Source organism: Psittacula echo (genome assembly GCF_963264785.1).
Source record: "Psittacula echo genome assembly, chromosome: 2".
NCBI classification, from domain to species: Eukaryota; Metazoa; Chordata; class Aves; order Psittaciformes; family Psittacidae; genus Psittacula; species Psittacula echo.
Genome location: NC_137737.1, coordinates 50217708 through 50239683, shown reverse-complemented (window position 1 = coordinate 50239683; position 21976 = coordinate 50217708). Strand labels below are relative to the sequence as shown.

Below are 21976 nucleotides of genomic sequence, written 5' to 3'. Positions count from 1 at the left end.
CTGCATGCTAACTAGAATGAAGGTCTATTGATTTACTTAGTTGAATGAAGATATGCAAATACACTAACAACAGGAATTTGAACTGATTTAGCAGAACAAAACCTCTGCCTAATTTCCATTAATTAAGTAGATTTTAAATTTCATTTTAAGAATATTGCTCTTCAAGTGACACATGTAAAGTACAAAATATTACAGGAAATTTGCAGTCAACTCCAAGAAATAATTTCAGGAAATACAAATTTGAAATAAAACAGACTTCAAGTTAGTAAACTTACGACTGGCTTTTTCTTTAATCACAAGCTTTTGTTTCAAAGGAGAATTCTGCTTTAAAAGCTGTAGTGTGCAGAAATAAAAAGATTGTATAATGGCCTTTTTAAACATGCTGATATATGAATAGGAACTGATATTATTAATGTTCTGCCAAAAGAAATGCCTTCCTGAAATTCAATTTCAAAACTGACTAAAATTTGAAGAGAAGTTTAACCTTTATGAGAATTTTTTTTTTTTTTTTTTTACATTTTCTTTTGGAATGTCATATCCTGAAGTTAGCCAATATACTTTATGAGATTCCTGGCATTCAGCTTTAGAACACACAAGTGATGAAACTGGAGTAACCCCAAAATAAGGTTTAGCTGGTTTTGTGACTTTTTTTTAAATCATTTTTTGTTAAAATACAGGAATCTTCTACAGCCATTTATCTGATATGTTAGGGATTTACTATTGTACTTAAAGACCTTCAAAGATGAAGACTGCACAATATCCGTAAAGCCGTATCAATCTTAATGCTTATCTATCCTTTTCATTAGAATTTTTTTTAATGCCCGACAGGTATATTCCTTGCTGGAGTTTAAGCACTGTTTCTTGTTTTCTGACCAATACAAAAAAGTCACTTCATTTGCAGCAGCCTTGTATCATTTCCATTCCTACCTCTACTTCTTAAGGCAAAACTCTCCTCCCTCTGCTAGTCACATTTACTGACTTTCTCATTATCATCACTCCTGTCCTCCAGATCTTAAAATGCTGCAGCCAAAACCAGGCTCTTAGTAATGGCTAAGTAGAACAGAAGGATTAGTCCATACATCTTAGAGGCTACATTCCTCTCATATGTGTCAGTGTTGTGTTTGTCTTTAATAACAATATGATAGAGCACAACTACAGTTCTATTTCTGTAGGGCTGTCCATCAGACAACTATTTCCACCCCATATTTATTTGGGTGCACTGACTGTCCCCTATGGAAAAGTACCTCAATTTTTCAGATTGTATCTGCTCTTCATCAAGATAATTTTGAATCCTAAACTGCCCCTCAACTTACTGGCCATCTTTCCTTCACATTGACACCTGCATATCCAGTACACATCTTTTTTTTGCATCTATAATATTACATAAAAAAATTTAAAAGTCAAAATCAAACCTATGTTGTCAATTATAAAGGCAGGCAACCAATGATTCCTGGATATTGAACATGCCTCAATTCCTCTGGAATCATAGCAAGGATAGGCCAAGAGGGACGTCAGCTGGGGCAAATATTGTTTAAGCCAGACTTCAGGTTTCAAGGGAAGGAGCTGCAGGTCCATGAGGATGGTGGTTGAAAGGCTGGGTGGGAGAAGGCTAGGAGAATAAAAGGGAGTATTAAATATAAAAAGCCAAGAAAAAGTCTTGCCTTGGGCAACAAAATTGTCTTGCTATGGTTCTAAGTGTCTGTGCAGTTCTGGGAAAAGGGGATGGGTATCCAAGAACTATACTGGTAACTGACACAGTGGAATAAATCATATTTCAGGCTAGCATTCCCTAATACCGAGTGGCATTTGCAGTAAATCCAAATAACACAAATTACATAAATTACACCTCAGCTAACAAGCTGTTTTATTATTAAGCCAGATCCTAATTATATATGCTTTAGAATACAACTCATTACTTCTGTTCACTCACTGTATTCTTGTGGTTAAAATGGGACTTTAGAAGTTTCTAAAACTGTGAGTGCATCCCTAATTGATAACCAGAAGACTGTCATTGATCTGTAAGAGCCAATTTAAAATATGGATAATTTTTATGTTGCACAGATACCAAATTGAAAGGAAGATTGCCATGAACTAATGATCACCTATCATAAAACTAATGTTACTCACTTCTGGAAATTCTAAGAACACTATTCATACTCCGTAACTTCAGATAATTCAGATTTAGAAGGGTAAATGTCTAAATTAGATGTCATAAATCTAGATTTCCAGCAGTCAATAAAACTGTCTAGAAAGGAACAGAGAGCACTCAGGGCATTGGATTTTCCTCTGCCTATATAAAGCAAGTCCCCTTTTTAACACTTCCCCAACCCAAGTAACTCATGTTACATGTTAATTAAATACCTGAACTTGCTGGTGTGAATATTTGCATAATGCCTTGTGTTTAAAGATGCCCTGAAAAGAAGATGCAGTTTTAGGGCTGCTGAAGCTGTTATTACCTCTAATCTACTACAGTTCTCGCCTCTATTCTGGTCTCCAGCCATAAATCTCATCCTCTTGCTTGCTGCAAGTGCAGGAAAAGCAGCTAACTGTGCTGTTGAAGGAAATCCAGAGCTGGCTATCTTAAAATGGTTGCTGTTTTACTGACTCAGAAATTGTTTCAGGGATTTAGAAACTTTTGACCAATGTCTAAAGAGAAGCTGTTACGTGTAGAACACATATTCTAGTGCAAAGACCCTAAGATCAATCAGGGCTATCTTTATTAAGCATTTTGATTTATTTTTTTTTAAATACTATTTTCAGGATGTATCTAGTATTTTTATAACTAAAAGAAACAGCAACTACTTATCAGTTTTAACATCAAGATAACTGAACCATAGCTTATGAAATGAGTTTCTTATTCACTAGATTTTAACAAGATTTGGTAATGCATATAACTTTTTTGATACTTTGAGATGAACTTCTGCACAAAAATTAACTGAAAGGCCTACAAAAAAGGGTTTTGCAGGGATTTGGGAAGGGCAGGGGGAAGGTGTTTATGATCAGTCAAGGTTTATGATATGAACCAAAAGTAGCCAGCCAGCAATGAATGTATCTGCACCGTCTACAAAAGCATACCCACATCTCTCTGGCAATAGAATTCCTATTCTGAACAGATTCTTATTCAGATACCAAGGTTGTGGTTGTAGATTAAGTGTAAGATATTCAGAGGCTCATTAGGTAGTAATAATCTTTTAATATGACATTCAAGCAAAAAATACCAATTGGTATTAATATTAATATTAATATTAATTCCTAGCCTAGAGTTTCCTGACTAGAGACTAATTTGAAAAAAAGAAAAGGAGCTTGGGAATTTGCAAAACAAGGAACATCATGGAGTGAAATAGAATTTACAAGGGAATTTATCGTTTGGGGAGCACAAAGAACTACACCCATTTTAAAGCAATACTTGAACCAGTGTGGAGAGGTTGCAAGTTCTTACAAACATTGAGTACATCACCTTTTAAAGAAACTATAGGGATGTTGGTTGTAATATTTAATTTCTTTGCAATAAAAGCCAACAATTCACCAGCACACAGTGTGCTCATACAGTATGCATTTTACTTCTCAATGAATCAGCTTTTTTCAACAAACTTATCTTGGGTTTTTATCATAAAAAGTTAATTACTTACCCAATGATATACTGATCAATGAAATTTAAGTAGCCTTTAAAATGCAATAAAAGTAGCACAAAAACAATGCACACTTGTTGAAACCATGCAGCAAAACAAATTGCATGCTCTCATTCCACTAGAGTGAGTGGCTTTAGTAGCACTAATCCACACTCTGGCAGATAAAAAGTACAATACAAATAATACCAGAGAACTCACAAATAGTGCTCTATAGAGTGAGGTAGTGTTTTCACAAAAGACTAGTCCCGATGCTCTCCTCTCTTTTAAGTATCCACACCCAAAGTTTCCCTCGTAGATACTCTTAGGAAGATGGAAATGGAAGGAGAAAGCAGAGTGATGGGATTGTGGCAGAATGAATGCATAAGCAGCTTTACTACACAAAAAAGTTAAGGAAAACAGTCAAAAGATTCCAGAGAAAACAGCAGATAACAAAAAGTAAATATTTGTCATTACAAATAGTTTCATCTGTTAAATGACCTTCTGTAATGCAGCATGGTGAAAAGTTTTTTTATTTCTATTTTTCATTATTATTCAAATATATTAACTCACTTTCCAAGCTTACTCGTGGTAGTGCAGATTTATATGGCAGATACAACTAGGTAAACTTAGAGACCATCCTTCTACGCTATTTCTATTTCCCTTGAAACATAAACCAATTTCAGGTAAATCATCCCACTGTCTCCAAAACCCACAACTATGATGCATCTATGGAAAAGAAATGTCTGTGCTGGGGATTATCCGCTATAACTTAAAGAAACCAAGCTCTAAAATGTACCAATAAGGATTCACTTAGGAAATCCATTCTGAAAGGTAATAAAAAGCTCTTATTTATCTATAAAATATTTCAGCTGTAATATTAAAGTTGCAGACAAGTCTTCAAAGCTATTAATGCTCTTAATTCTCTTTGAACTTTTTGTTCCCCATAAGTACAAGCAATCCAAAAGAGCAATTAATTTTGCTATTACACTAAGCAACCCCTATCAGGAAATATGAAAACAACATGAAAAGCCAGCAGACTTTCATGTTTAGTCATGTAAATGTTATTCCATATTAGAATCAAATGGACATTAAAAAGCTGCATTCGCTATAGTTCACTGCAGTATACCTACCAGCTCCATGACATTACCTAAGCATTGCCTCTCTAGAATCTATAGGTATCTCTTCAGTTCTCCTACACGAAAAAGTCTTCCCATGATATTAATCCCCACTCCCACCTAACTATGAAGCCTTTTCATATCTGGTTTTGGACAACTTGAATTTAACAGAGTATTGTGTTATTTTATTGTTGTCAACTTGCAAACAGAATTTTCAAGGGTTCAATGTTACTTTTTATCATATTCTTTATAGCACATTTCTGGAAAGAAAATAAAGTTGAAAACTGAGTCATTTGCAGCAACTGCTTTTCTGGGATGGTAGAGCAAGGGAAAAAACAAGGAATTAAACAGGCCCCAAACTATGACCATCCTTATTCTCAACCCACTCAGGTGATCTTGTACTGTAGACAGAATACACACAGCACTAAGAAATTTGGGATTCTGATCCTAATTTTCCCAAGCTTTGTGCAAGCATCTTCCCCTTTCTGTGCTCTAGAATTTAGAGACCTACTGATGAGAAGCACTGATTAAGACCTTTCTGAAGGAGAGAGACAATGTTACAGAATGTTTGTTTCAAATAAGAAGAGAAAAACCTAGAATTATGACAAAGTCTTTGAGTACTTGCTGAAGAAACTAATCTAATATAGACAAACACATATGGAAAAAAACCTGAAATTGTGGATGAGAGAACTTAAAACTATTCCTTTTAAGTAAGTGTTAAGTTTAGTGTATTTTAACAAATATATTAAACTTGTAACACTTTGAGTAAAATTCAGTAGTCAAAAAGAAAATACAGAAATGGATTCAATTTAATCTAGTGCACAAAACAGATAGCAGATGGACTTTTCTGTGTATTACAGTGTTCTGAAACTGATGTTAAGCACAGCATACTCCTATTCTATTTCTGCTTATACTGTTGTACTAGAGTAATTCTACTCTTTTTCTGCTAAGTTACAGAGTTCCCCTGAACTAAAAAGAGGTTAAAAAGATAATGCAGGACTTTACTCCAAATGAGCTGCATCTTTTTAGCTTTTATAATAACCTACAAATACGACTTCCAAACACTGCTCTACACACCCTGGAACAAACATGAAATCACTAGTTAGTGATATCAATTGTTTAGGCTACTAAGGTTTCATCTGTTACCACTTTGGTTTTATGCAGCATTTTAACTTAAATTTAAGAGGAATGGATAAATTTGAAAAATGCATGCAAAAAAACCCTTGAAAAGCCATGAGGCTTGAAAACTTTAACCTCTGTTTTTAGTCATCACTTCCAGAATTTCTCATCTAATAGCAATACTGAAAAAACCAGCAAAACTCACTGTTATGCTTGATGTATCTATTCACGGTAGGGTTTCTTTTACTACTATCAGTTACAACCAGGAACAGTCCTTTACTAACCTGAAGTGAACTACACAACAGCTTGCGTTTGTCACAGACTAGCTATTTCACAGTCCTATAGTATAATCCATATAATGACAAAACCATTAATCTTTTTTGTTTTATTTTATGCAAGCAAATAAACAATATAACGAATAATAACCTGACATAAATCTCAACTGTAGAGTATTAATTTCATAATGAGAACCTCAGTACCTTCATGGCTACCACAGATAACCTAAACCAAAGCAACAAGTTTACCTGAACTCAAGGAAGTGGGCCTTTTTCCAGTTAGTTCCTTAAAAATCCTCCTGCTAATCCCATACTATTTATGGAAAACATTGTGTAATAAAAACTTGCAGTCTTTCAAGTCCAGGAAAGGAGCATTCTTTAAAGAAAAAACCCATACTGATTGAAGAGTCATGTTTTATTAATATATATATCTATAATACTATACTACTAGAAATGTGGACCTTACATTACATGTTTTGAAAGGAGAGAAAGTATAGAAAACATGGCATAATGTGTGTTAGTAAAGCAGTGTGCCATACTACCAAGCAAGACATGCTGGAAGTACGCAAGAGATACCCACAACAAGAGGGTAACCATCAGAATACAACTTACGGGCAGGTTTCTTGCTGAGTCCAAATACAGAATAAGCAATGCAGAAGAAAGACCATCATTAGCATGGTCTTTATCAGCTCTAATGCTTGTTAGCACCTAAACAAAAAACATACTGTAAGCCTTTCTGAGAATCAAACAATACTGTTATTTGTGTCCCATTCCTGAAAAATATTTTAAACACGTCTCCCAAAACACAAACATTCGTAAGTGGACACTATGAAGCGTAAGTAGTAAGTTTTCAAGACTTATATAGCTATTTCAAACACATTCTTTAGGAAATTTCCACCCCATTTCCTAGTTATTTTTTTTCAGACTGGACAGATTATAGTATCATATCCAGCTTTATCTCCCAGTCTAGTGAAATGACAGCTGATATTGTCAAACCATAAACATTAAGAGAACAGGAAATGCCACAAGAGTACATTGACAGTTATGACAGCTTGGAATAAAGTTACAGGTTTATCCAAATGCACAACAACTAGAGAAATAAATTACTTACATACTTAAACACACACAAAAAAGAACACACAACAAAGAAACACCCCACATAAATTAGGATTAGAATAAAAATAATGCACTCCTTTAATACCTTGTCTAGGTTTTCAGCAGTTGGCATCAATGTGAGCCATTCCAGTTTTAAATGCAATTTTCCTTTGGACACTTCATCCAAAGTAAACCACTAAAAGTTAAGCAAAGTAATGTGAAATAATCTGACACTGAACAAATACATGAGTGCAATTGGCTCTTCAGGACATTTCAAAATGCTAAGGTCTACTAGAAATCTTGTAGAGTTTAGGTCTACATAACCTGAAAAGATCTGATTAATTTTCTAAAATACCCTATTTCACACTAAATATTACAACACAGAACTAAAAAATCAGCCAGCAACACCTCTATATTATAAAGTAACACTTCCTGCTCATGTTCATTTTCTCATCGACCAACACCCCCAAGTCCTTCTCCGCAGGGCTGCTCTGAATCACTTCACTGCCTGACCTGTAGCTGTGCCTGGAATTGCTCCGATCCAGGTGTAGGACCTTGTACTTGGCATGGTTAAACTTCATAAGGTTGGCATCAGCCCACCTCACAAGCGTGTCAAGGCCCCTCTGGATGGCATTCCTTCCCTCCACTATCCCTTAAACCACTATGCTGATCATCAGGGAATCTAGTTCTATAGCATTAAGCTTACTCATGCACATCCCCAAGAAGAAAATAATAGTACAAGAATAAACACATAATATGGGGTTTTTTAAACCAATACTTACTGAACACTTACCTCATCTAGAAGACGCTCCTTTTCAACTTCAATTAAATCTATCATCAAACTAAAAAAAAAAAAAAAAAAAAAAAAAAAAAGAAAGAAAAAAAAAAGAAAAAAACCCCAGTATTTTAGCCAAGCTAAAAATCTGGCACAGAATTCAAACCCCACCCTGCACTTGCTGAGTATCCAGGCTTCCAATGAGATCAAAAGAGCAGAATACTATTCTTTTAGCCCCTAAGAAAGAAGTAGGGAATGAAATGGCTGAATGAAAATGAGTGCAGGATAACAGAAAATATGCCTAGACTAGAGCCCATCCTGTAGCTATGAGGGCAGCTGACATAATATGGCTCACATACATATGACCAAACTCAAAACAGTGAACACATCCAAACTACCCACTGGAAATAGCCCCTGGACATATGCTATGACCGAATTCATGCTTTGGCATTGTCTGGCAGAGGGCTAGTTCACACAAGCTAAAAATGTACCAGGGAATCTGCTAAAAATTAAACAGCACAGACAACTGCATGCCAGTGCATGAACATCTGTTGTGGCCTTTTATTTTATTAGTACTGATGTACACACTATGCCACTATCCCCCCACCACCACTTCAGTGTAAGATTAGGGATGTGTAAAGAAAAGAAGCCTTTGTACTACCTACTTCTTTATTTTAATGAGAAGAGAAGTAGGTACTGTTGCTCCTGTTAAGAGAGAAGGAGCTGGAAAGATAAGGGAGTTCTACTCTGTATGGAAAGCAACAATGGGAAGCTCCAAAACTCTGCAAGAAATAAAGGTGACAAATTACTGGAGAACGAAGCTGACTAATACCCTGAAATGTTTATGGGTAAACTCTAAAGGTAGGCCTATGGAGTTTAAGAGTGAGTAATGTTTGCAAAAGCATTACAGCAAAATCATTTCTTTAATCAAATAGTTAAGATCAGCTCTTAGACAGAAATAAACCTTTAGATAGGCATTTGAAAAACTACGAAGATGAAAAAGATACGCAGTTATAAAGCTGTATTAACTTTGCCTGAAAAAATAATTAAAACTTAGTGCTAGCTTACAATTCTTAAAGCAGGTAGGGTCCAGTTCCTAAAAACAAACCCTCTTTATTCCTGGGTACCCACAATACTTACCTTCTTTATTTAAAAAAATATGTAAACATAAAGATGTGTAGATACACACAAAAGCACATTTTTATATTCATTATTTAAATATATTAGGAGATTTACTTACTACCATAATTTGGAAAAGATAATTTATCTAGAAATACAGTACTAGAGCAGAACAAAAACCGCAATTAAAAAAAAAAACAAAAAACACCAAAAAAACACAAAGCAAAGAAACAAACAAAAAAAGTCCTACGTCAAAATACTTAATCCCTTTTTCAATACCTATAAACATATTCTGCAGAACATTTACCTTCCCAGGAAGTCATCTTTATCTGGATCTTCGTCAAAGAGCTCAATCTCTAGCTCCTGTCCTGGATGTTCATATACTAAGGCCTGCAAGTACAGTAAGATGGCACTGTCAATGCTAAAACTAACTAGCTTTGTTAAATGGCATAGTAACAGTAAAACATTGAATTGCAGTGCCTTTGTGTATTAAAATGTATCAATAAGCAAATGCTTTAAAAAAGATGCAACTGAATGAGTAGAGCAAGTAAAAAAGTTATTTAGATGCTATTTACTAACGTTGGCTTCAGGAGACTAGACTGATTTTCAGGATTACTGATGCTTAGTCTAGGAAAAAAAAATATATATATATATATAAGCATCAATGGCGAATTTCTGTTTTGTTACAGAACTTTGCACTTTAAGAAGGAGACATCAAGAAGCTCCTCAAGAGAGTCCCCAGAATACCTTCTTTAACAAAAGAAACTTCAGAAGACAACTTTACTGAATGCGCAAGGTATTTTTATTTGGTATACCTCATAAACTTCATTCCATTTTGGATTGAGATTTTCTTTGATGACCTTGCTTTGGAAAATCTGGTTACCCACACGGATGATTCCATAAGGATCTGACTTCCCTTTGACAATCCCTTTCAGGTAAGTATCTTTCCCCTCCAGGTCCTGAGCTTCAATAAAGTGTATCCTTAAAACGCCCTGAAAAAGATGAGTTGATGCAGTAATTTGAAAGCTTCCATGTCATCACAATTCATGCAATGTATGTTTCATAATTTCCACTGTGATTTCGCTAACATGAAACTGAATTTGGAGACACTGTAAATGAGGGGATATCAATGATGATTCACATACACAGCAGACCTAGCACTCAAGAGACTCCTGAAAAGAAAAACTGTCATCAACAATCAGAAACATTCCAATTATATCAAGAAATACCATGTTACTGGAAGTGAGTAGCAATAAATAGCAACAACTTTCAAGTGAAGAGCACTAACAATAATTTACAGTGACAATATAAAACATATGCTACTTAATTTCTGGTCTACACAGTCAAACTATATTTTAGCAAGTAATATGTTTAAGATTCTGTTAAAACGAAAAACTCTTGGTGTTATTACAAAACATTAACTCCACAGAAATTACTAATAAATGAAATTGATTATTTTAACTGACTGGATTTACTATAGCTTGTACTACTGCAGTAACTGTATTTAGAAGTTCACGTGGATGTGAATATCTTTTAACAGTTACTACTTCAGAAAAAAAAAAAAGTAGAAGCCAGATTATTAGCAGAAACATGCTTACCTTTGGCATAGGAAACCGCAACTGAGCAATCTGCACTTCACTGACAAGGGGGACTGTAATTCTATTTGGAAGGACCAGATAGTTGGATATTATATCCAATATTATTGTATCTGATAAGCCACTGTTGGAGAAAATAATCCTCAGTTACTTCATGAGAATTAAACACGTTTTGTCACACTCATATTCTCTTTTTGCTGCATAACAACCTAAAAGGAGAAAATATTTGCCTTTCGGGGGGACAGAAGACACAGCTGGTTTTTAACCACTTTTTTTAAAATACAGGATCATTGCCAAAATGACCACCAGGTGGAAGCAGCTGACACTGAACAGCAGAAACCACAGAGATTAATGTAAACTCATTTCCTTGCCACTGCCAAGTTGCCCCCTCACTCCCGCCTTTTAAAACCATCCAGGGTAAATGGCTATTGCATAAGTTTTCTTGCCTGAATTGTGTATAACCAAGCAGATGTTAACTGTTAATCTGCTTTTGCATTTCAGTAACGATTTAACTGTCCCTGAAAGTTTGGCTAAGCATTCCTATACCGTTATGAAACAAGTTGTCCTCTTCAGCTGGGAGGACTTGTCATTTAAAACAGAAACAGAAAGAATTCATGCTCATGCCCGAGCAAAATATAGCCTGGAGAAGCAAAACAGGTTTTGTTCTGGTAAAAAGGGAGTAGCAGTACAATCACATTGGTAATGAATCTTAGGAAAAAAAAAAAACAACAAACAAACAAAAACAAAACAACAACAACAAAACAGCCCATACCATTCCATAAATACAGAAAATAAAAATGTTTCCTTAACTATGAGTTCACGCAGTTTGGGTCTGAACTGATAACAAATCAGTGCGTTGTCAGATCGACACCACTGGTTACACACATTGCCTACACTGGCAAAAAGGCAGAACAGGTGTAAAACACTCCATATATTTTATTATACTATCAAAAGCTCAATTTTGTTGCAGAAAAGCAATTGGCAGTTACCAACTCTTTTGCGTTTCTCTCTATCTAGCTTTACATAAGTTTTAGAGACAGAATCAGCAGCTATGTATTTTTCCTGTGTTTTTATTCATACTGCAAAGACAGCACATCTCTCACTGCATAGAGAATTTTTACTATATCTCAAGCAATCATAATATAATTCATCTGCCCATCACCCACATCCTCTCCCGACATCACTTAAGTATTCTCACAGCCTGGCTCCTCCTCACATCAAGACTTTAGACTTTATAGACTCCTCTATAAGGTATACTGATGATGGAATATTAATTACTTTTGTGTCCTTCTCCTGTGGAGTCATATATGAAGAGCAATGGAAGTTGCTGACAGAGAAGCTGTTAGCAGCAAATGCAGAAATTCATTTAGCAGAAGACATTTGCAAACAGTATGAACAAGTAGTTTAGTGTGCAGCCCACAGCCGTTGGATGAGAAATGTACCTGTGGTGGCAGCAATCTCGTGTTCATCATTGTTTATAACAACTGCAATATGTCAAGCTGTCGTATCAAAACATACAATCCATCTATGCAGATAAGAAAACCAAATACATCACTGAAGATATCTCTTGGCAAGGCAAAGCATGAGTCACCGCAGTTACAGTTACTATAGAAACTATACCACATCTAGATGGCACCATTTTATGCATATGTGGCCAAGCTTGGTTGCTCTGGAAACCATAAACTTAAGATACTTAGAAAGAGTTTGTTTAGATTTGAGGTTTTGTGTTTGCAGTCAGGCAAATATGCAGCATGATATTAATCTCAGGAGCCTAGTAAGCTTAAGTATTAAGCATAAATTTATTAGTGTTATGCCCAAAGAGCAAATTACTACTCAGGAGCTGTATTTTGGAAGCCATTTTCTCACTCATCAAGCAAACCTCTTTTCTCAGAGGCAGTCTTAAGCAGACTCGAAACATAAGCAATTCTTGCAGCCATTAACCTACTTAATGCAAGTCCTAATTTCAAACTGTTCAACTGGGATTCCAGCTTCACCTGTCTAAGCAAAGCAAAAACCACTTCAGTCATGCAATTGAGCACCAGAGGATTAATTTAATGCCTAAATTCAAAAACTTTTTTTTTTTTTCAATAAAAAATAATTCTAGTCAGCCAACTCTTGAGAGTATGGGATCCAATAAAACAACTAGTCACAAAATCCAAGTATGTATCAGATCCACCATTATCTCCTTAGCCATTGTCTCAATATTAAAACCCCCTTGTGTAACTATAACTAGATAATTATGAATATATTTATGGATTTAACCTTATCAAGATTGCAATGATTCAAAGTAGCTTGGTTTTCACCTCTACTTCTGCTTTATCCTTTGAGGTTTTATCATGCACTACTTTGAAAAACTCTGAATAAGCCAAGCATCTTTCCTAGCTATATTTGGTCAGTATTTTTGCTACTCCCTTTGATCTTTACATAATAAACAGAAAGCTTTAAAAGTAAGTACTTGAAGAGATTACAAAGTTTATTTCATTTGATTACTGTCTTAAGGTATTTCTAAGTACCTTTAAAGAAGCAACTAGAAATTTATTGATATACAAAACCATGAGCCAAGTTGATATGAACCCACTGCTATGAAAAACAAGGCTCTTTGTATTTCCACTGCACTAGGAGATGGCAGATAGGAAATCCACAACATACTGGAAATCTGGAAAGGCTTAGAACACTAAAAAAACCCCAAAAAAACAAAACAAAACAAAAAAAAAAAAAAAACACAAAAAAACAAAAAAAAAAAAAACCAACAAAAAAACTGGGGTTTAAAAATCATCTTTAAAAAAATGTTTTTAACAAGACCTACTAGATATACTTTTGATGTACTTTTGCTAAAATCACTACCATCCACATATGGAGCAATTTCATATAATTCCAAATGAAAAGATAACTGCTCAGAGTCATTTAACATAAAATTATTTAGGTGATCGGATTTTCTGGGGTTTATTACGATGGAGGAATATCAAACACTACTTTACATATACTCACTTCAGCCCCGGAACATCCAGAAGATTGGTCAATCCAGTCCAGTTAATTTCTAACAGCTGTGAATTACAGAGAAAAGAGAGAGGGGGTGAAGGGAGTGGGGGAGAGACAAGAAAAAGAAAAGAAATAAACCTGATCACTATCGATTCTGACCAGTGGAGGGTTAATAACCAGTTTCCAAGTTTTTCTTAAGCAAGACTTTTTCCATTCTAAATAATTTTTAACCACATTTTTTTAAACACTTATAAAAACAACTAACCATCCTCTTATCCACCCTTCCACACAAACATAAATGCACACATGCACACCCCAATATACGTGTATATAGTATCTGCTACACACAACCAATATCAAATACTGTAATGTAGTTCATATTCACCATAGACCTGTAATAGATGAACAGTCACCAATATGAATTTGCAAAGTATAACAAGCTGATAAAGAATCCCATTTGAGACAAGAAAAATAAGAGATCTAGAAGATATGACCAATGAAAAGAATTGGTCATAGGACTGGGAGGTGGAAGGAGGATGTGACAACAGCCTGCAAACACAGAATCAGCTGTTTTCAATGATAGAGACAAATTCATTCTACCACTTATGCAATAAAGATGAAAAGTATCAACAGGAGTAAGTATCAAAGTGAGAAAAATCTTCAGAAAAAGCTTATAGGCATAACTCATTGCTAGATCATATATACTTCCTTTGCTGAAAGTCCTTACAGAATATTAGACCAATGCTATAAAGGTACTTATCTGTTTCAGAGCTGCTGACATTTAACAATCAATTTCTAACATTGCTTTCAATCCTGTAATCGTTTAATTCTAGACAACAAAACTAACAGAATCAAATTTTTTTATCTCCCTTCTCAGTGAAAACCTCCTATTAACTGCATAGAATTGAGTAGAAGCAAACAACAAATCCAAACTCACCTAACTACCACCAGGCTTCCAAATCCAACTAACCCAATCTAAAAATCACTGCATAAAAAAAGTTTAAAAGATTTTGAGATTCCTCAACTAACAAACTAATTGTGGTGGTTCACTTACATGCTGAAACAAAACAACAAATCTCTACAAGAACGCATGTTGCATCTTTCCACAAAAAGGCAAGAATCTTCACCCTACATTCATTTTCTATAAAAAACCAGCACGTACCATTCTTTTATAAAGGTTCTATTAATAGTTTAATTAGTGATTTCCTTTGTGAATACTTTGACTAAAGATAACACATAATACAATTACTTATGTAAGAGCACTTAAGATACTTTTGGAATAGTAGTAAAATATTTTAACAATGTTATCTATGAAGCACCTAGCCTACCTGTAACAAAGAGTAAAGCAGAAAAAAATCATTATCCTTTTAATGGAAAAGGTAGTAGGATTTAATAACTGAATGTTCCAAAACAAAAGGCAAGGCATATCATGGGATGTACTGCAAGAATCTACATGAGCCAGCAGCAAGCCACAAAGAAGGCTAATGCTATCCTGGGCTGCATTAGGAAAACCATTGCCAGCAGGTTGAGGGAGGCAATCCTTTCCCTCTGCTCAGCACTGATGAGGCCACACTTGGAGTGCTTTGTTCAGTGCTGGGCTCCTCAGCACATGGACATATTGGAGAGCCCCACAAAGGGTCATGAATATGATTAAGGGATTGGAGCATCTCTCCTATGAGGAAAAGCTGAGAGCACTGAGACTATTTAGTTCAAAGAAGAGAAGGCTTGGGTAGGATCTTACTAATGTCTATAAACACCTTAAGGAAGGATGCAAAGACAACACAGTGGTGCCCAGCAACAGGACCAGAGTCAATGGACACAAACTGAAATGCGGGAGGGTCTCTCTGAACATGAGGAAACACTTTTTTTACTGTGAGGGTGACCACGCACCGGCACAGGTTGCCCAGAGAGGTTGTAGAGACTTCACATTCGGAGATACTCAAAAGCCACCTGGACATGGCCCTGGGTAACCTGCCCTAGACAGCCCTACTTGAGCAAGGAGGTTGGACTAGATGACCTCTAGAGGTCCCTGTCAACCTCAACTATTCTATGAGTCTGTGAACATATTACAATAGAAAACAATTTGGTCCCATCCAGGGATTAAGACCAGTGTCTTCCTGACTATGCTATTCAGTGAACAAACCTACAGACTTCAACAGAATACTTAAAATTTAGCACCTTCCCTGCTGATAGCCATTCAGAAAAATAACTTCAGTTTTGTACTATATACTTCCTTAATCTTGCAAACCCACAAATGTTTAAGTATAGCATACAAGTAGCTTGGTAGCAGCTGGTAAGACTGACCACAACTTGTGTTTTCAGGCTGGTTTTCAAGTTCTTAACACAAGTGTTGACATTACATGACACCTTAAAAATCCATGCAAGCTACCAAGGCTCTGGAAAAAGTAATTTTATAATGGTTTTAAGACAAAGAGCCCAACTGATTACATAATTTTTATTTCCTTTTTCATTATTCATAGGCAAATAGGAAAGCAAATGCACATCATAAATATCCCCCCAAAAGTGGTCCCTATCCTAAGGTGTTCATACCTGCATCCCATTTAATAGTTTTACATACTGATATTTTCAGAATAAACAGAAAATGAGAAAATGCATTTCCTTTTGATTCTTTTTTCATGCTTTGTTTAGCATATTGCGTACAACAGTTACAGCAAAGTCCTGCACTGTCTCCTAAACAGACTTAACCGAATTAAATTGAGTAATGTAATGTTGAAATTCAGCATTGAGAAACATCTCCTACACTAGACTGAAACATGTGTCATGGTGGTTTCTGTATTAACTGCCACAACTCAAAACAAAATAAAGAACAATCTATGAGATACCACTGAGAACCAAAAGAATTTCAATTTACGTGACCAAAAAGCATTTTTAAAGGTTGCAACACAGTACACACAACACAGAGTACCTATAGTACAATCTCACTATCAATACTTTGATTATTACACTCCTCAAAAACTACTGGTTCATCTGGTCATCAGTCCTTAGACCATGAAGCATGTAAAAATAGTTACACAAGGAAACTGAAAAAAATAGTGCTACTAAAAGTGGCCATTCAGACAAGAAATGCAATTAGTACATAGAATGTCAGAAGCTTCTATTCATCCACTTATTGTACAGGAATAAATACAAAGACAGAGGTCAATTTCAGACATGCTAAAGACAAATCCTCTTCCATTCAAAGTTGGAGCTAAGAATTTAAACACGTTACTAAGGCTAAGCACTTTACAGGATTATGAGAAAAGCTTTGCAAATAGATCTTAAGCCATGAAATCTTTTGGAAGGAATACGATCCTTCAAAACACAGGCATAAATTAAGCTTTCCCTATCTGGGCTTTGAAAGTAAATTCTCCTTGTAGACAAGATTTGCTACATTTGCTCACCATAGTGATTCCTTTCCAGTTCTACCAGAAGAGTCCAGCAGTAACTAAGCACAGTGCAAGAATACACACTCTAATATTAGTCTACAAATATAGTGAAAAATGTCTTACCCCCAACCCTCACTCCCCCTGCCCCCTCCCAGTTTTGGTGTTCTTCCCCTGCCTCTCATCAATCCCAATTTCCCCTCAATAATGTTGTTTCCAATCTGCACTTTTGGCTTCCAAACATAATCAGATTTCAGCATAAGACACATCTTCGGTAACTTAAGAAAAGAGAAGTTTTCCAAAAAGCAACACAAGTTCAGGCAAAAAAAGACTCATACCTGCAATAGTATGGAAATAGCACTGACAGCAGACAAACTGGCAGTGGAAAGGAAAGAAAGTAAAATCTACAGTATTGCTCGATACACAAGAGGACGCCCTTCCAGCCATAGTCCAGGCAAATAACAAGGATTTTCATTCTACATTTTGGGCATTGCCATGCCAAGACTTTCTGGAGAAGAAAACGATCCTCTAACTTGAAGTTCTGACAGTTAAGGTAAAGCAACGTCACCACCCTAACAAACTGAGCCCTATGGAGAAAAAGGGAGCAAGCAGAAGACTGTTCTGCCAGCTGATGAATCATTTTATGAAGCACTGAATATAAAAAAAAATTCACACTTAAAAAATAGTTTGGGCCTTTAAATCTCAGAACAGGCTAATGATATTATTTCCTCCCCTGCCAGTGCTCTGAGCAATGCATCATTCCCTTAAGTTTAGCTAAATTCAGGGAATGCCAGCTGGTTCTCTGCAGCAGAACTAACAGGGCACTGGAAAAAATACATTCAGGATTTGTCACTAAGTGAAATTCTGCCAGGAGGCAGAAATGGTGTGGTGCATTTCCACAGCTCATTGCAATAGAGAGGTGATGTGCCTTGCAGAGACTTACCAGCCAGCTCACTGGCCTAGGGCAGGATTTCAGCCACCAGTTACACTTTCCGATGAAGTAGTATGTGTGTCATGTTACTCAAAACTCTTCGCTCTTTCAATTATTCCTTTGCTCAGAACAGTGAAAACAAATTGTTTCACTGCTCAGAGCAGTGAAACCCAAGAAATTTGTCTTATCAAGGCTCTGTACTGAGAACTAATGCAACACATCCATTGAAAGAGTTCAAAAAAACACTCAGCCATATATATATATATATATATATATATATATATATATATATATATTCCGGCAGCCTATAAGAAAAGGTGGGCTAAAAACTGATGAGCATTTTTGCATAGTTGGTGTTCTCAATACCCTGGATGCCTCTACAAAGGAAAAAGAATGTACTGGAATGTAGAATATACCCGGCTATAACTGAAGTTCACAGCAGCACAAAAGGCAGTCTCTAAGCACTGCCAACCTTGTGGCTTGATTTGGCTGCCATAAGCACTACTAATTCTCACAAGAGAAGCCACCAAGTATTTTAAAATGCTGATGAGCAATTTCCTGCTAATGAAGTTATGGAAGTATAAAACTTCTGCAGGACAGATGTTAAACTCTGCTACTGGGCATGATGAGCCAATTCCATAGGATAAGTTGTGTTTCTTCTCAGAAATTTATTATAAGAAGGGTAAGGGGACTAACATGCCCTCTTTTGTTACTTATGAATAGTCATGCAGAAACACTACAATTTTTCTGTTAGTATAACACAGCCTATTACCACTACAATGCTGAAGTAATATTTTAATAAGTAACACTATCCAGTGTATTTCTGCAGTAAACATATAACAAACTCAACCTCTCAAACAAGGCTTGACTATACAATACCACAGAAAGTAGAAATCACACTGGTTTTCATCATTGCTGTCAGAAATACAGTGTATCTCTGCACAGGAACTGTGTTTTACAAAACTAAGTTTTTCAGTTGTAACTGTCTAAAGATTAGAGACAATTGCTATGGAGATAAGACATAATTATTAAGAATCATAGCTGGCAAGTTTTTGAGTTAAGGTGACCAGAAGGATCACAATTGGTCTTAAAAAAGTACAGTGCATCTTCCTATTCTCCATAGCATCAATTACTCAAAGCTTCAGTTCAAGCCAATTCTCTCTACTTTCTACTAGTCCTGCACTTTGGTTCACACCCTGACAATAATACTGACACTCTCCTGACTCCTTAATGAGTCAGCTCAAGATGCCAATACATCTGAAAAGCAGGAAACTAGTCACTTCTTGCTGTGTTTAATATTCCTGCCAGCTCACGCCACTTAACCAGCTTCCTTCAGGAGTAGAAGTTTCAACATGGATATAAGAAAGACAATAGCAATGAATGGGAGGACAAAGGGAGAAGAACGTGGTACTGTGGAAGCACCAACTTTGATGGCCCTTAAAACATCCCATAAAAGCTATCACAATTAAAAATTAAGATAGCGTAAGTTATAGCAATTCCTAAGTAACCATGTAAATCACTCACTTTATAAGCAACAAGGCTAATTGTTAACAAGTATTATTGTAACAGTACCTATGCTTCAGAATTTATCCAGGTGTTCTACAAACCCCTTTAAGAGAGGTTAAAACACCTTGAAGCAAAGATACTGACAGTCTCATATGCTCTGAAGGCATTTTCAATCAACTGAAAGCAAACCAAAATACCATTCTCCTGCATTCTGCATAACCACCTTATGTTTTTTTCCAGCCATTTCACTAGGACTCATTCTTGATGAAGCATTCTTTTTGCGTCTAGTTTTCATAAGTACTGACAATTTTTAAGGTCACATCCAGCACTGAGTTTTCCAAAGGCAGCCAATATTAAATGAAACTAAACCAACATTAAATAAATCAAAACTGCAGGACAGAACCAATCTGTAAAGTGACTGGAGGGAGCGCAGTGCTCAAGTCAGCAAGTGGAAGGCAAAACTGTAAATGTAAAAATGAGAGCTTTGGAAGATTTGACTGTTTTTCCTGGAACACATCCTGTTTTCCAGCCTTTGGTGCTTTATTTATAGAACAAAAGTATTGATATTTTCATGTCTTTGTTTTTTGAGAAAAGGGTTGGGTTAGGACACACCTTCAATGTTAGGTGTGCCACTAAACAAGCTTTTTAAAACTACAAATCTGCAGTCCAGCTATAAGCCACATAGTCTTCTAGAATTGAATCAAAAATCTAAATAATTAACTTTATGATATTCTGTTCTAGAAGTAAAAGATAACTAAACCTAAAGAAACAGAATATATGGTAAATATACATAACATAATGAGAAGTAATATGAAGCACCTTACAAATCCTGACTATTTACACAGCACTAAATCCTCTCTGGCATTGAAGCTCAGAATTTTAAAAAACTACTTCTAAACATCAGAATGCACACATTTTTCTCTCTTGAAATCTTCTATATTTGGACACATTTTATAAGCCGATAAAACTTTTAGTGCCTTCTTGAAAATAATAACAAAAAAAACACAGTATTTTAAAAGTTTCATATAATGCAAGAACTCTTCCAGCATCAAAAATTTCATGCATTACTCAGAAATATCAGGCTGGTAAACTCATTAACCAAGTATGTTCGGAACTATTAATTTAGGCTGTGTTGCCTTATATAGTCATTAAGGCCAGCAAACAGATGATAGAGAGCAAGAGGAATTGTTGCCAGTTACTTTAGACTGGAAAATATGAGAACAAAATCTAATGCTAGCTGCCAACTAATTCCTCTTCTCTTCTAACAAAAATACTGGAGAAAAGCTTTCGTTGGCTGCAGCCACTTGCTCTCTAGTAAGAGAACAGAATTTGGTTATTGCTATAACAAGCCTTACTTTACATTTTTCTACAGAAGTCAGAAAAATAAACATCAAGAAGACACACTGCAGTGGGGATAGAAATCTGCCTGGAAATAAAACCCTAAACATCTATGTATAACTGTCAAAATTAACGAATTATGTGATTCAAAGGTACATTTTTTGAACAATTCACCCTTAAGTTTTCTCGGGCCTTGGCCACTAACTTAGTTTTCAAGTGAAAGGGGAGTCAAAACCACTTTCAATGTTTTCGTAACGGATTATTCTTGGGGAGGGGTTGGATTTTTATTTTTCATACTCCAGTCCTGTCTAAGTCCCACAAAGTCCCACAGTGATTTTGTCCCACTAAGTCACCAGACTCCTAATAAAGTATCATGACTGCAGGAATAAAGACAAAATTATTCTGTACAAAGAATATCCTGAAGTTCAGGAGGGCAGTGACCACAAATGAGAGGTGTATCATTTGGTACATTTTCAGTTTACTATCTCAGGTGCAAGTTGTCCGAGTTAAGCACTTAGCCAGTACATGGCACTTAGAGTGGATCAGGGACAGAAAGGACTGGGCACAGGTATCAGAGTGAAAAGCTAACCGGAGGTATCTGGCAATACCGAAAATTGAAGGTTCAGAAAAATCCTACCAGAGCATGATGCTGGGAAACAGAAGAAGTGTCAGGAACAGCTCACGAACCAGCTTACCTGCTGCAGATCTCTACCTCCCTATCCCCTGCCAGCTTTCTTGACTCTCCTCTAAAAAGCAACAAAGAGTAGCAGCAGGAGGCACCCCAGGAAAGCAGTCCAGACACACTGCACCGGGTCACTGCTCTGGCAGAGTGTGTCAGAATGGCTTCTGCAGAAGGACTGTACACTGATTTGTTTCTCAGTGAATACAGAACTGAGAGAGAACACAAACCACATCAACATGAAGAAAGGTCATTCCTGTACGAAAAAAAATGTAAAGCCTGTGTCCACACAGCTAACTCTTCTCCCTGTTCCTCAAAAATAGAGTGTTTGCATTTAACTTGTTTATTGGATGGTCCCTGTAATGAGCTGGGCAGTGAAAATTATTTGGAGAGCACTAAATAAATAACTAAATGACATCAGACAGCACACTAACAATTACACAGTGCAGACTACCATAA

General features: G+C 36.0%; 1 protein-coding gene across 2 annotated transcripts in view; it reads right to left on the bottom strand.

Moving 5' to 3' along the window:
* Window positions 1-21976, bottom strand: part of ESYT2 (extended synaptotagmin 2) — a 72724-nt gene that overhangs the window by 13260 nt on the left and 37488 nt on the right. The window contains exons 7-14 of one of the 2 annotated variants that reach the window (XM_080610102.1): window positions 13690-13745; window positions 10705-10825; window positions 9922-10098; window positions 9414-9496; window positions 8006-8054; window positions 7319-7408; window positions 6730-6825; window positions 3828-3929 (exon numbers count right to left, since the gene is read on the bottom strand). In XM_080610102.1, the coding sequence (XP_080466228.1) occupies window positions 3828-3929; window positions 6730-6825; window positions 7319-7408; window positions 8006-8054; window positions 9414-9496; window positions 9922-10098; window positions 10705-10825; window positions 13690-13745 (774 nt within the window). The remainder of the gene's footprint in view (window positions 1-3827; window positions 3930-6729; window positions 6826-7318; window positions 7409-8005; window positions 8055-9413; window positions 9497-9921; window positions 10099-10704; window positions 10826-13689; window positions 13746-21976) is intronic. The other variant, XM_080610103.1, reaches the window with a different exon arrangement.